Source organism: Euphorbia lathyris, chromosome 10 (assembly GCF_963576675.1).
Source record: "Euphorbia lathyris chromosome 10, ddEupLath1.1, whole genome shotgun sequence".
Classification (NCBI taxonomy): Eukaryota; Viridiplantae; Streptophyta; class Magnoliopsida; order Malpighiales; family Euphorbiaceae; genus Euphorbia; species Euphorbia lathyris.
Window position 1 is genome coordinate 44,683,226 of NC_088919.1, and position 11,797 is coordinate 44,695,022.

The window sequence follows — 11,797 nt, forward strand, 5'->3', positions numbered from 1 at the left end:
GACGACTTATGAATAATTGCATCGCTTGGGACAACTTATTGCGTATAAACACATCGAGGGACGGTCTTCGAGGAGTAGATGAACATATATACACGTCGAGCGATGGCCTTCGACAAATAAGTGAATATCAATATACACGTCAGAGACGGTCTTCAACAAATATATGACTATATACACGTCGAACGACAGCTTTCGAGAAATAAATAAATTACACGTCCGGAGACGGTCTTCGGGAAATAAAGAAATATACACGTCCGGAGATGGTATTCGACAAATAAATAAGTATACACATCCGGAAACGGTCTTCGAGAAATAAATATACGCGTCCGGAGACGGCCTTCGAGAAATAAATAAATATACACGTCCGGAGACGATCTTCGATAAATAAATAAGTATACACATCCGGAGACAGTCTTCGACAAATAGATAAATATACACATTCGGAGACCGTCTTCAAGAATAAAGGAATTAATACATGTCCGAAGACGGCCTTCGATAAATAAATAAGTATACACGTCCGGAGACGGTCTTCGAGAAATAAATAAATATACACGTCCGGAGACGGCCTTCGACAAATAAATAAGTATACACGTCCGGAGACGGCCTTCGAGAAATAAATAGATTACACGTTCGGAGACGGTCTTCGAGAAATAAATAAATATACACGTCTGGAGATTATCTTCAATAAATAAATAAGTATACACATCCGGGGACGGTCTTCAAGAATAAAGGAATTAATACATGTCCGGAGACGACTTTCGATAAATAAATAAGTATACACGTCCGGAGACGGCCTTCGAGAAATAAATAAATATACACGTCCGGAGACGGCCTTCGACAAATAAATAATTATACACGTCCGGAGACGGCCTTCGAGAAATAAATAGATTACACGTCCGAAGACGGCCTTCGAGAAATAAAGAAATATATACGTCCGGATACGGTCTTCGACAAATAAATAAGTATACACATCCGGAGACGGTCTTCAAGTATACTCATAACCCTTGATTGTGGTGAAGCTCTTAGCCTAGTGGTTGAGAGCTTACCTATGCCTTGGGAGGTCATGGGTTCGAATCACATCCGGGTCTGGTGGGGATTTTTCTTTCTTTTTTAATGTAAGCGCATTGTGCGCAAATTTTAAAAAAAAAACTCATAACCCTTGATTTTTAAAGAAAATTTACATAGAAATTTAGTTTTAAAAATTATATCTACAATTATTTTAAATAATAATTTGAATTATGTTTTTTTTTTTTTTAAAGAAATTTGAATTATGGCAAACTAAGTAAATTATTATTTTAATGTATTTTGAGATCAAATTTATAAATTAGGGTTTTAAGATATATATTTTAGGGTTTATGATTTATGAATTGAATCTAAAATTTATAAATTAGGGTATAAAAACATATTTATTTATGATATACAAAAAAAATGGTAACATATTGAAAATTAATTTATAATCTGATTTAGTTACGATTTTATAACTAATTATGGCTGCATATCTTTTTTAGTTTTATAATCGGTCCGATTTTTTACGACTACGAAAAATAGGGTTATTGTGGTTTCACATTTTTACAGATTGGTACCGGTGGTTTTTTTGTCTATATTTTCACATTTTTTATTTTCAAAATTATTATTTTTAAAGTTTTCTCTCGATAAACATTAACTTTCTCTCTCGTCAAAAACACCATGTAAATAACCTCAAAACTAAAAAGTTGAAGAATTAAAATTGTTTAAAATATAATTTAATTTTTAAAAATTTTCATTTTGAGACTATTATCGGCCAAACTTAACAAAATCAATGAAAAAAATGAAAATTTTACAACCCACATAATTCATAATAAAAGAAATAAATGTACTGATCTGCAAAAAAAAAAAAAAAAAAAGAAAGAAAAGAAAAGAAAAAAACGTGAAACATATGACATTTATTTGAACTAACAAAAAAAAACACTATCTTCTACGAGTTTATGTAATATTGGATTCAGCTAATAGGTTTTGATGGGCTATTATAGGCCCAGCCCACGCCCCACATTTGAGTTGAAGGCAAAAGCTACATTCGCCGCAACGACGCCGCTTATCTTCTTCTACCTTCGTCCATTACTTGGTCTAAGTGGCGGTAACCGGCGGCACGGCAGGACCATAGCTTCTTCGCCTTGGAAATTAACCGAACCCTAAAATCTCCCACAATGGCGTTCCTTAAACATGCGATCAGATCCCCATTTACTCTTGCACCTTTCAAGCCAAACTATGCCTTGTCCTTTCTCCAATCGTCGAACCATTTTTCCACCGGGGTGGAGCAACCACCGCCTCCGCAGGATTCTTCATTTCAGCCCTTCCTTAGAAATGCCGGCTCAGGTTCTTCCGTCTTCCGTCTTCTGCATTTTTCTTTTTGTCTAGGGTTTAGGGTTTTATGGTTTCCAATTTTAATTGATCTGTTCATTCATATCCCAATTTTATATTTTATGCCTCTTTTATATCAATTAGAGCGATTGATTTGTAAGTATTTGTGTCAGGTATGGTGTATGCCAAGTTATTTGGGTTGACGAAGCACACATTGAAGACTGACATTATTACTTGGTTTGAGGGTTCTAATTTGACTCCCGATGATATTAAAGTCGTCTACAATCGCAATTTTATGCCTCTTGGAATGTAATCTTTCTTCCGCTGCCTCTTTTTTACATTGAAGCATAATTCTATTTGTTCCGTGTTTGTATTGGTATGGATTGCTGAATGTTTTGTGTGGATCGAAAAGACACATTGAAGCTAATTCTTTTGTTCTAATGATAACAGCTTGCAGCTTTAAATGCTTTCACTCATTTTTCTTTTCTGTTCTATAATTGTTATATTGCTCTGTTTGTTGTGGTAGGATTTGTTTAAAGGAAGTTTTATTTGAGCTAGTTTTTTTGTTGGCTTTCAGGATTATACAGTTTTCTTCTGGTGCTGCATTTGATGTAGCATATAAGACCCTTTTGAAAAGGGGCCGCCTTATCAAATTGGAGAGGGTAATGCTGTGGAATGGCTTACTTATAAAATTTAGTTAATCCCGCTTGAAGAATTTCTAGTATTAATCTGTTCTTTCTTTGGATGTCAGGCTGACCGTGATGTATGGGATAATATTGTACCTTATGAGGGAAGACTTGTAAGACAAAATCCTCTACTTCAGTACTGTGTTACCTTTTCTTTTTTGGTATTTGAAATCTTCCGAGTCTTGATGTGTTCTTTCTTTGGATGTCAGGCTGAGCGCCAGTTTGATACTACTTTTGATGGAAAAACAGTAAGACAAATTCCTGCACTTCAGTACTTTCTTACTCTTAGTTAGCTTTTGATTGTTTTTTTTTTTAAATTTCACGTTTTGCGTTGAAGAAATATAAATACATTTAGTCAAAACTTAAGGCAACAATTAAATTAAGTTGTCAACAATTAAAATAAGTTGTCAACAATGGTTGTTTGTGCATTTGATGTTATTTACTTTTTTAGAAACTTGTGTGTCTACAAGTTGAAGGAGACAGCTAGTCAAGAAAAAAGATACATATGGTGGCTACTAGCTTCAATTTGAACTGATTTTCACAAAATAATTTTCTCACAGTATCTCGTTATCTGTACTTTGCATATCAATTTTTCCAAGGAATGGAAAGAGATGATAATACGAATCTTCTGGCAGACTTCTGTACATGTAATTTTCCTATAGAATTTTTCCCAGGTGTGACAAAATTAAGAAACTATGTTGGGTGTTATTAAATAGCAAAGGTAATGATTGCCAAATTCTTTTTGGAGATCTTATTCTGCTACTTTGCAGAAAACCTAGGTAAAATATCCATGGATTGAAATTGACTATTTTATTGTTTTCACAAAGATCGCTTTGGTTACCTATTTATTCTAATCCATTTTGAAGTTATTTCTAACTTTAAATGATGTTGAGATTCTTGTAAGAGATAGTACTGTTGCTTTGAGATATATTTTGGCAATGAACATCTATCTTTTGTGACATGGAGAATGTTTTTGTTCAAGTCCTGGAGTTTGTCAAGGGATTTGATAATTACCGCATGTTCTTTTCGGATCCTGTTTCTGGTTTCTCAGTTTGTTGCATTCACATGCATAACCATTAATCCTCCGATTCTGTACAACGTTAAGGAATGGTCGCACATGTTATAGAATTTTTCCCTCTTGCAGAGTATATTTCACATTCATTTTCCGGTTTTGGACCTGATACCCTTCTCATCATAGTGTATTTTACTGCTGGCCATCCATGCAGTACAGCTTAGTGTCATGGTCAAATTGCCTGTAACATGTCTAAGCTTATGTTTTTTTGGTTCTTGAATGGCTATGTCTAGGTTTTACTCCAAGGAATTCCACCAAATGCAGTCCCGGAAGATCTTGAACGCTTCCTGTCTGGTTGTCAATTTGATCCATCCTCTACAGTATCAATGACACAAAGGTTGGTATGGAGGTCAAACTGCTTTGCCAAATTTTTTATATCTATTTAAAATATTTCTGCTTCAAATGTTGTTACCGCAGAGGACCTATGGAAAAAATAGCGCTCATCCGTTTTAGTTCAAGGACAGAGGCAATGAATGCATTCATTATGAAGAACAGGGGGTATTGTCTTAATGGTCAGATAAAGATGCGATTACTCCAGTAACGCGTCTTTCCAATACAAGATCATGTTCTGCCCATGGATTGTTAGCTTAACTATTCTTCTATCTCAGATTTGATGTTTCTGCTTAGGATGATATTTGATGCAAGCATAAATTTTCTCCATGTTTTGATTGTTAGAATAGAAAGGTTAAGAAATAAGCTTTACGAGTATATTATTAAGTTGGTAGTTCTTGTGATGCTGGCACTAATTGCAAGTGGTGATGAATTTTGTGAAAAACATAAGTACATTATCATCTTTTCGATTTTCGATTTTTGTTAATTAAGTTAATAAACTTTGAATTCAACACATTGAACTGTTGATTAATTAATATTGCACGTATTAAGCCTTTGATAATCACAATAGTTAGTCATGAATATCAAATTTGATTGAAAGTGCGTCATTCATTTATCAAAATTTATTTGAATTTTTTACGTGTTTGATGTGGTTATAAAAAAAACAAGGCAAAGGCATTATTTGATCCATGATTTTTTATTTTTTGGTTCATTAAACTCTTGATCTTTTATTTAAATACATTAAGCTCCTTATCATTTATTTTTGGTCTCATTAAGCCATTGATGACTAAAAAAAAAGTAATTTTGAACATAAAAAATATATTTTTTTATAATTTCAAATATATATGAAGTTAATAATATTTTTTTAACAAAATTACATATTCCCAATTTACTAATTTGCTCATCAAGGACTTACAACAACAACAACAAAGCCTTAGTCTCGAAATGATTCGGGGTCGGCTAACATGAACCACCATATAAAACCGTGAAATCAAGTCGTGTTAGCGACACAAACAAATTCACTCCCTCCACTCCGTCCTATCCACTACTATATTTTCCTCAATTCCCAGTAAACTCATATCACTCTCGATCACCTTCCTCCAAGTTTGCTTAGGTCTTCTCTTATCCTTCACTACTACATCCCTTTGCCACTCTTCGGTTCTCCTAACCGGCGCATCAAGCGCTCTACGTCTCACATGGCCAAACCACCTTAGTCGGTTTTTCTCTCATTTTATTCTCAATAGATGTGACCCCTACTTTTGTCCTAATTATTTCATTACTCACCCAATCCTTTCTCGTATGATCACACATCCATCTCAACATACGCATCTCCGCCACCGACATCTTATGGATGTGGCAGTGTTTCACTGCCCAACACTCCGTACCATATAACAATGCTGGTCTAATTGCCGTCCGGTAGAATTTTCCCTTCAATCTATTAGGCATGCCGGGGTCACAAAGGAAACCCGTAGCACTCTTCCACTTCGACCAACCAGCTTTAATCCTATGAGCAACATCTCCATCTATTTCTCCATCCGTTTGAATAATAGATCTTAAACACCGGAAGCAATCCGAGGCCTGAACAACTCTCCCATCTAGGGTGATTGTCCCTGCCTCCCATCAAAGACTTAATGAAACCAAAAATACAAGATCAAGGGTTTAATGTATCCAAATAAAAGATCAAGGGCTTAATGAACTAAAAAATGAAAGATCAGTGGTCTAATGATATTTTTTTTTGCCAAAAGACAACGTGTCTGATATAGTTATAAAGAAAATTCAATTTTAGATTTGATGCAATTTTCGCATTTTTACTAATGAGATGCTTAATGTATGTGATTGTTCAGAAGTTTAATCAATAAAAATGGAAAAAAGCTCCTTAAATTTTAAAAGTTGAATTTATGGGAAATTTACAAGGAAATTCATATTTTAATTTTTTTTTACAATTTTATCAGTAACTATTTTCAATTATATCATGCGCCAGAATACTATGGCAGTTAAAGAAAATTTAGCTTCCACCGATTAACTACTTAAAATAATAACTTGACATTTGTAGAATAAAGTTTAATACTTTTGAGATATTAGGAATTAAACTACTAATATTAATAAAATAATAATATTACTATTATTTATGATATTTATGTAAAGAACCCTTGATTTATCAAGCTTAATAAATCCAAGAAGAAAAAAACAATAAAATTGATTTTAGGAATCTAAGCTATCACAACCTTTTTTTTCCTGGAAGATATGAAAACTACAATAAAAAAATAAAAAAAATAAAAAAATAAAATAAAATCAAGATTATTAGTATGATAAAAGTTAGGGATGAGATCAAATTTGATTCTAACCTTTTTTAATGCAATTTTAATTTTAATGTATAAAAATGATACAAGTTTTTCTCTATACAGTAAAACATCTATATAGGAATACTCTATATAGGAATAACCTCTATTTTGTTATAAAAAAACTCGTTCCCAACTTGGGCCCGGTTATAAATAGGAATAACCTCCTAAATGTTATTTGTTATACACTTTTCAAGTCTCACCTTTAGAAACTATGCCTCTATATAGTAATATATATTAAGAATTCAAACTAAATTATAAAATATTAAAAAAAAAAACTATTGAAATTATCTATGAGTGGGAAACACCCTATTATTATTTAGGAAATATATTATTGATTGATTTGTATTAGGCATAATTATAGGGCTTGATTATAGGCATAATTATAAGGCTTGATTTTGTAAACTTAGGCATAATTATAAGGCTTGATTTTGTAAACTTTTGGGTATTGATTATAGACATAATTATAGGCATAATTATACCAACCTCTATTTAGTAATAACCTCTCAATTGTTATATAAATAGTCCGGTCTCAAGTGTATTCCTATATAAAGGTTTTACTGTATAATCAATTGAAATGTCTATATCTCTATCAAATCAATTTGAATGGATAAACTGAAGTAAATTTATATATATTTTTTATTAGTTATTTATAATTATATTAATAAAGTAATAAATATTTTAGATATTTGGACATTTTATTTTCAAATATGTTAGTGAAATACCTTTTGTAAGATTTTATGTGACATAAATAATAGTTAAAAAATTCTTTTCCAATTTTGGTATTCTTGTTGGTAATCTTGATTGAAAACATTCATACGTTACGATCAAAGTCAAATTTCTTATAGGTTAAATTTCATCATTATTTATATATCAAATTTCTTATAGGTTAAATTTCATCATTATCTATTCATATAAATTAATAAGAGCAAATATTGAAAGGAAAGAAGCTAAAATAATCATCTACATAGTCCGTGAATCCTATGCCAGGTGGTTTTTTTTAGTAAAATGCTGAAGAAACAGGCCAGCAAATAAAAAGAAGAAGAAAAAATAAACTAATTATAAATAAATCCATCTATCAATCCTTCCCACGGTTATGAAATAAAATATTCTGAAACGGTTATGAAATAAAATATTCTGAATGACTGCAGTAGATATATTACACAAAGAAAGACTCCTACAAAATTTGCTATCCGATCAACCGTACAGTTTCCTTCATGATAAATATGAAGGAACCGAGTCTTCCACAATCTGTCACGCAGCTGCTGACATCTACTAATTAAGTAAGAGAAGGGGTGAGTGTACCGCCTTGAAAGAGAGAACCACCTTAGAATCAAGCTCAATGATAATATGCCTGTACTCTCTGTTCCAAGCAAGTTGCATAATAAAAAATGATCCCCAAGCTCTGCAAGAAAGGCTGAACACATGCCAATATTGACAGCAAACCCACCTAACCAAGATCCCTGCCAATCACGAATAAATCCACCAGCAAAAGCCAAAGCCTGGATTCCCTTTACAAGCACCATCCGCGTTTAAATTAACCTAATCTTGCTCCGGAGGTCTCCAACTAACCCATCAATGAAATCAACAAAGGTCTGCTCATTCCGTCATTTCCAAATCCACCACTGCCCTGTCGCAAAAATAGCGGGCCAATTAACCCCTCGGACTGAAACTGTAGCACTAAGGTTACAGTCAAGCCAGCTGATCAAATTCGAACCAAAAAAACAGTTCACCAAGAAGTTGGTCTCTGGTTTTTATTAGTTTCTTTTAAATAGAAAAATAAAAATACATGTAAAATGTAATGAATAATTAAAATGACAAAAAATAAATTCTTTGGTCTGCCTCCAGCCATTGCCTCTGACGCTGCTAAGAGTTTGCTGTTGCTGTTGCTAGTAATCGGTTAACTGATTTTTCTCGCGAAAAGAAGAATCAAACAGACACTTAGTTAAGCTGGTATCAACGAGATTCAGCATTCACCTCATTATGACACTTGAAAGGCAGTGACCTCTTCTTCCATTATCATATGGTTACCCAAATAATCCAGAACTGTAACAATTTCCCTAAGTCTAGAGTTTGAACTGTCTTCTGCTCTAAATTTGTAAGCTTTGTTCTTAATCTCAATCCAGCTAAAACCAGGATATGTTTTAACTTCACCATCTTTCATCAACTTCCTCACTCTTGCTGCCTCATCCCAGCACTTCACACTTGAATACAAATTTGCTAATTGCACATGAGTTGCAGCACAATCCGGTTCGAGCAACAACCTGCTCTCTGCAGCTTGTATACCAATCCAAACCCTCCCATGAAGCCTGCACGAAGACAACAGCGAACCCCAAATAACAGCGTTCGGAGACCTTGGCATCTTGAAGATAACATGTAGAGCATCTTCTATGAACCCCGCGCGGCCAAGAAGATCAACTAGACATGAATAGTGGTCCAATTGTTGCACCACACCATATTCAACCATAGTGTTGAAGTAATTCTTCCCTCTTTCGACTAAACCTGCGTGGCGACACGAAGACAGAACACCGAGAAAAGTGAAGGAGTCGGGCTTTATTCCGACTTCCTTCATCTTCTCAAAGAGCTCAATTGCTTCAAGTGCTAACCCATGGTGAGCATACCCACTAATCATTGAATTCCATGACACAACATCTTTATTTCTCATGTTTTCAAATATGTACAAGGCATCTTCAACACTCCCACATTTAGAATACATTGATATAAGAGAATTTGCAATGTGCAAATAGGATTGAAAACCCATTTGAAAAATCTGGCAGTGAGCACTTCTCCCATGCCCAAGAGCTCCCATGCCTGTACAAGAGCTCAAAAGGCTTGTAAAGGTGAAATCATTAGGCTTCAATGTTGAATTTCTCATCACTGAGAATAACTCCAAACACACATCAATTTGGGATTCCTGTGCAAACCCAGAAATAATAGCCGTCCAAGTCACCACATTTCTCACTGGCATTTCGTCGAACAGTTTGTATGCATCTCCTAATCTTCCACATCTACCATAAAAAGTAATCAGAGAACTGCCAACATACGCACTAGCAAGAAACCCAGAAGTTAATCCTAAGCAATGATACTGAATCCCACCTCGAAGATCAAGCAAGGAAGTACATGAACTGACTCCACTGGACAAGGAGCTGGCATCGAAATTGAATCGAGTAGTATCAGAATCCGAATCAGAATCAGGATCGTTTACAGAAGTAGCTTCAAGTAACTGATTAATGACATTGGGAATTCGTTTAATTGAATTGGATTGAGTGGAATCTTGATTGGAATTTGTTCGTAGAAAGTCCTGAATTAGGCGAAGATGACTTGGGCGATCGACAGAAGGAGTAGTCGGGGTTTTGGGGGATATGATGTTTAGAATCTTGAGTGCCTTATCGAACTGCTTGGGTTTTGCAGAGTGTACAAATTTGTAGGAAGAGAAACGCATATGGCGGGATGGATGAGGTAAACAGTACGGTAGTGATTTTGATTTGTTGCTGACACGCCCAATGTTCATGCCTAGAACAACCTACTTCTGGCCGTGCGGGGTGCTTAAAACTATATCTTTGGGCGGCTAAGGGTAAAAACATTGTCGGCAAAAGTTCTTTTTGTTTAAATTTTGATCTTTTAAGTTATGAATTTAAAGTGTTTGGTTGAAATAGAAAAACATTTGGGGAAACTATTTTGGATGAAAAATTAGACCTTAAGGTGTTTTTTTTTTGGTATTCTACGAGGCTAGAGATAGAGATAGAGATAGGAATACCGATACGGATAAAGAATAAAAGATTGAGATAAAAATAAAAATAAAATAGAAGAATTTGAGTTAGAGATAAAATGATTATTTTACTATATACATCAATGTGATCAAAACTAATAGATCCATATATTATTATATTGTTAAATGTGGAATTAAATTAATTAAATTTAATCTATTATCGAAACTTTTGGAACGCTGTATTAAAATTCCAAAATATAAAAAATGGAATAACAAATATATTTAAAATGATAGATTTAATTAATTTCATTCAATATTAATACTACAATAATACATAGATAAATTAAGTTTTCAAAAGTTCAAATATTAAAATAAACTTGAGAAATATTTAGAGCGCTCTACTCAATTTTCAAAACACAACAAAAAAAAAAAATAAATAATAAAATTTGAGGAACATATTAGACTTTTTCATTTAAATAAGTTATCATCGTGTCTTATACCACCCTCTCTCTAGGTATAACTTTGCTTCTAATTTATAATTTTTAAGACATTTTCATTTATTTTTTTAATGAAACAAAATCTACACCGCTAAATTAAACTTTCATGAAATAAAAATTAATAAAACAAATACTATGTATTTGGAGAGATTAAGTGTGGGAAAAAATAGAAAACAATTGTTTTATCATTAAAAAATATAAGGAATGGTAGTTTTGTCATTATTTAGTTTAAAGCAGAACCAACTAGTATAATATGTAAAATCATAAGGAATTATAAATTATTTACCCTAAATTTTAATATAAACTTTGATAAAATAAAAATGAAATAAAAAAAAATAAAATCAGAAAAGTAATAAGAGAATAAAAGAAAAAAGGAAAAATTTGTAGAAAGGGAAGGATTTATTGCTATTTTTTCACAATGACATGTACCCTTCTTCAACGAATACAAGGTTTTAATGACTCTAAAGTTCACTGAAAATTTGCTTTCAGCTCTAAAAAGTCAGATTCAGCCAGCCATTTTCTACCATTTTTCCGACTACCTCCGACTACCTCGACTTCATTAATTTAAGGATGGTTTCCTCCGTTTGAATACCTAACATATCAACTTTGATCCCCAAACATTCATTTTGTTCAAAATCATGTTAGAAATTTGACTTTTTAAGCTTTTTCTGACCACTAAAACATCATTTTTTTCTAGATTTTCGATCTTGAAAAAACTCAGATTCGACCCACCCTTTTCTGATAAAAATTTTGCAGCCTCCTTCGAGTGCGTTAAATCAAAAACTTGTTACACTGATTCAATTCCTAACATACCAACTTCGACCCAA

The 11,797-nt window shown here is 33.2% G+C and overlaps 2 protein-coding genes across 2 annotated transcripts; one reads left to right on the top strand and one right to left on the bottom strand.

The window, feature by feature from the left end:
* Window positions 1-2,044: 2,044 nt before the first annotated feature.
* Window positions 2,045-4,899, top strand: LOC136208925 (uncharacterized). Its single transcript, XM_066000216.1, has 7 exons — window positions 2,045-2,352; window positions 2,511-2,646; window positions 2,915-2,999; window positions 3,089-3,136; window positions 3,233-3,271; window positions 4,329-4,432; window positions 4,513-4,899. Exons 1-7 carry the CDS (start codon window positions 2,184-2,186, stop codon window positions 4,634-4,636), a joined length of 705 nt encoding a protein of 234 aa, XP_065856288.1. The 5' UTR covers window positions 2,045-2,183; the 3' UTR covers window positions 4,637-4,899.
* A 2,890-nt stretch (window positions 4,900-7,789) lies between these two features.
* LOC136208922 (pentatricopeptide repeat-containing protein At2g37320) lies at window positions 7,790-10,360 on the bottom strand. Its single transcript, XM_066000212.1, has 2 exons — window positions 8,742-10,360; window positions 7,790-8,394 (listed from the first exon to the last, which is right to left on the bottom strand). The coding sequence occupies exon 1, from the start codon at window positions 10,273-10,275 to the stop codon at window positions 8,746-8,748; it is 1,530 nt and encodes a 509-aa protein (XP_065856284.1). The 5' UTR covers window positions 10,276-10,360; the 3' UTR covers window positions 7,790-8,394; window positions 8,742-8,745.
* Window positions 10,361-11,797: the final 1,437 nt, after the last annotated feature.

Bases quoted from the DNA above. Each gene is read 5' to 3' on its own strand.
- LOC136208925 (XM_066000216.1), top strand. From the start codon at position 2,184: ATGGCGTTCCTTAAACATGCGATCAGATCCCCATTTACTCTTGCACCT. The intron at 2,353-2,510 runs GTTCTTCCGTCT...TATTTGTGTCAG, and splicing joins CCTTAGAAATGCCGGCTCAG to GTATGGTGTATGCCAAGTTA. The intron at 2,647-2,914 runs GTAATCTTTCTT...GTTGGCTTTCAG, and splicing joins AATTTTATGCCTCTTGGAAT to GATTATACAGTTTTCTTCTG.
- LOC136208922 (XM_066000212.1), bottom strand. From the start codon at position 10,275: ATGAACATTGGGCGTGTCAGCAACAAATCAAAATCACTACCGTACTGT.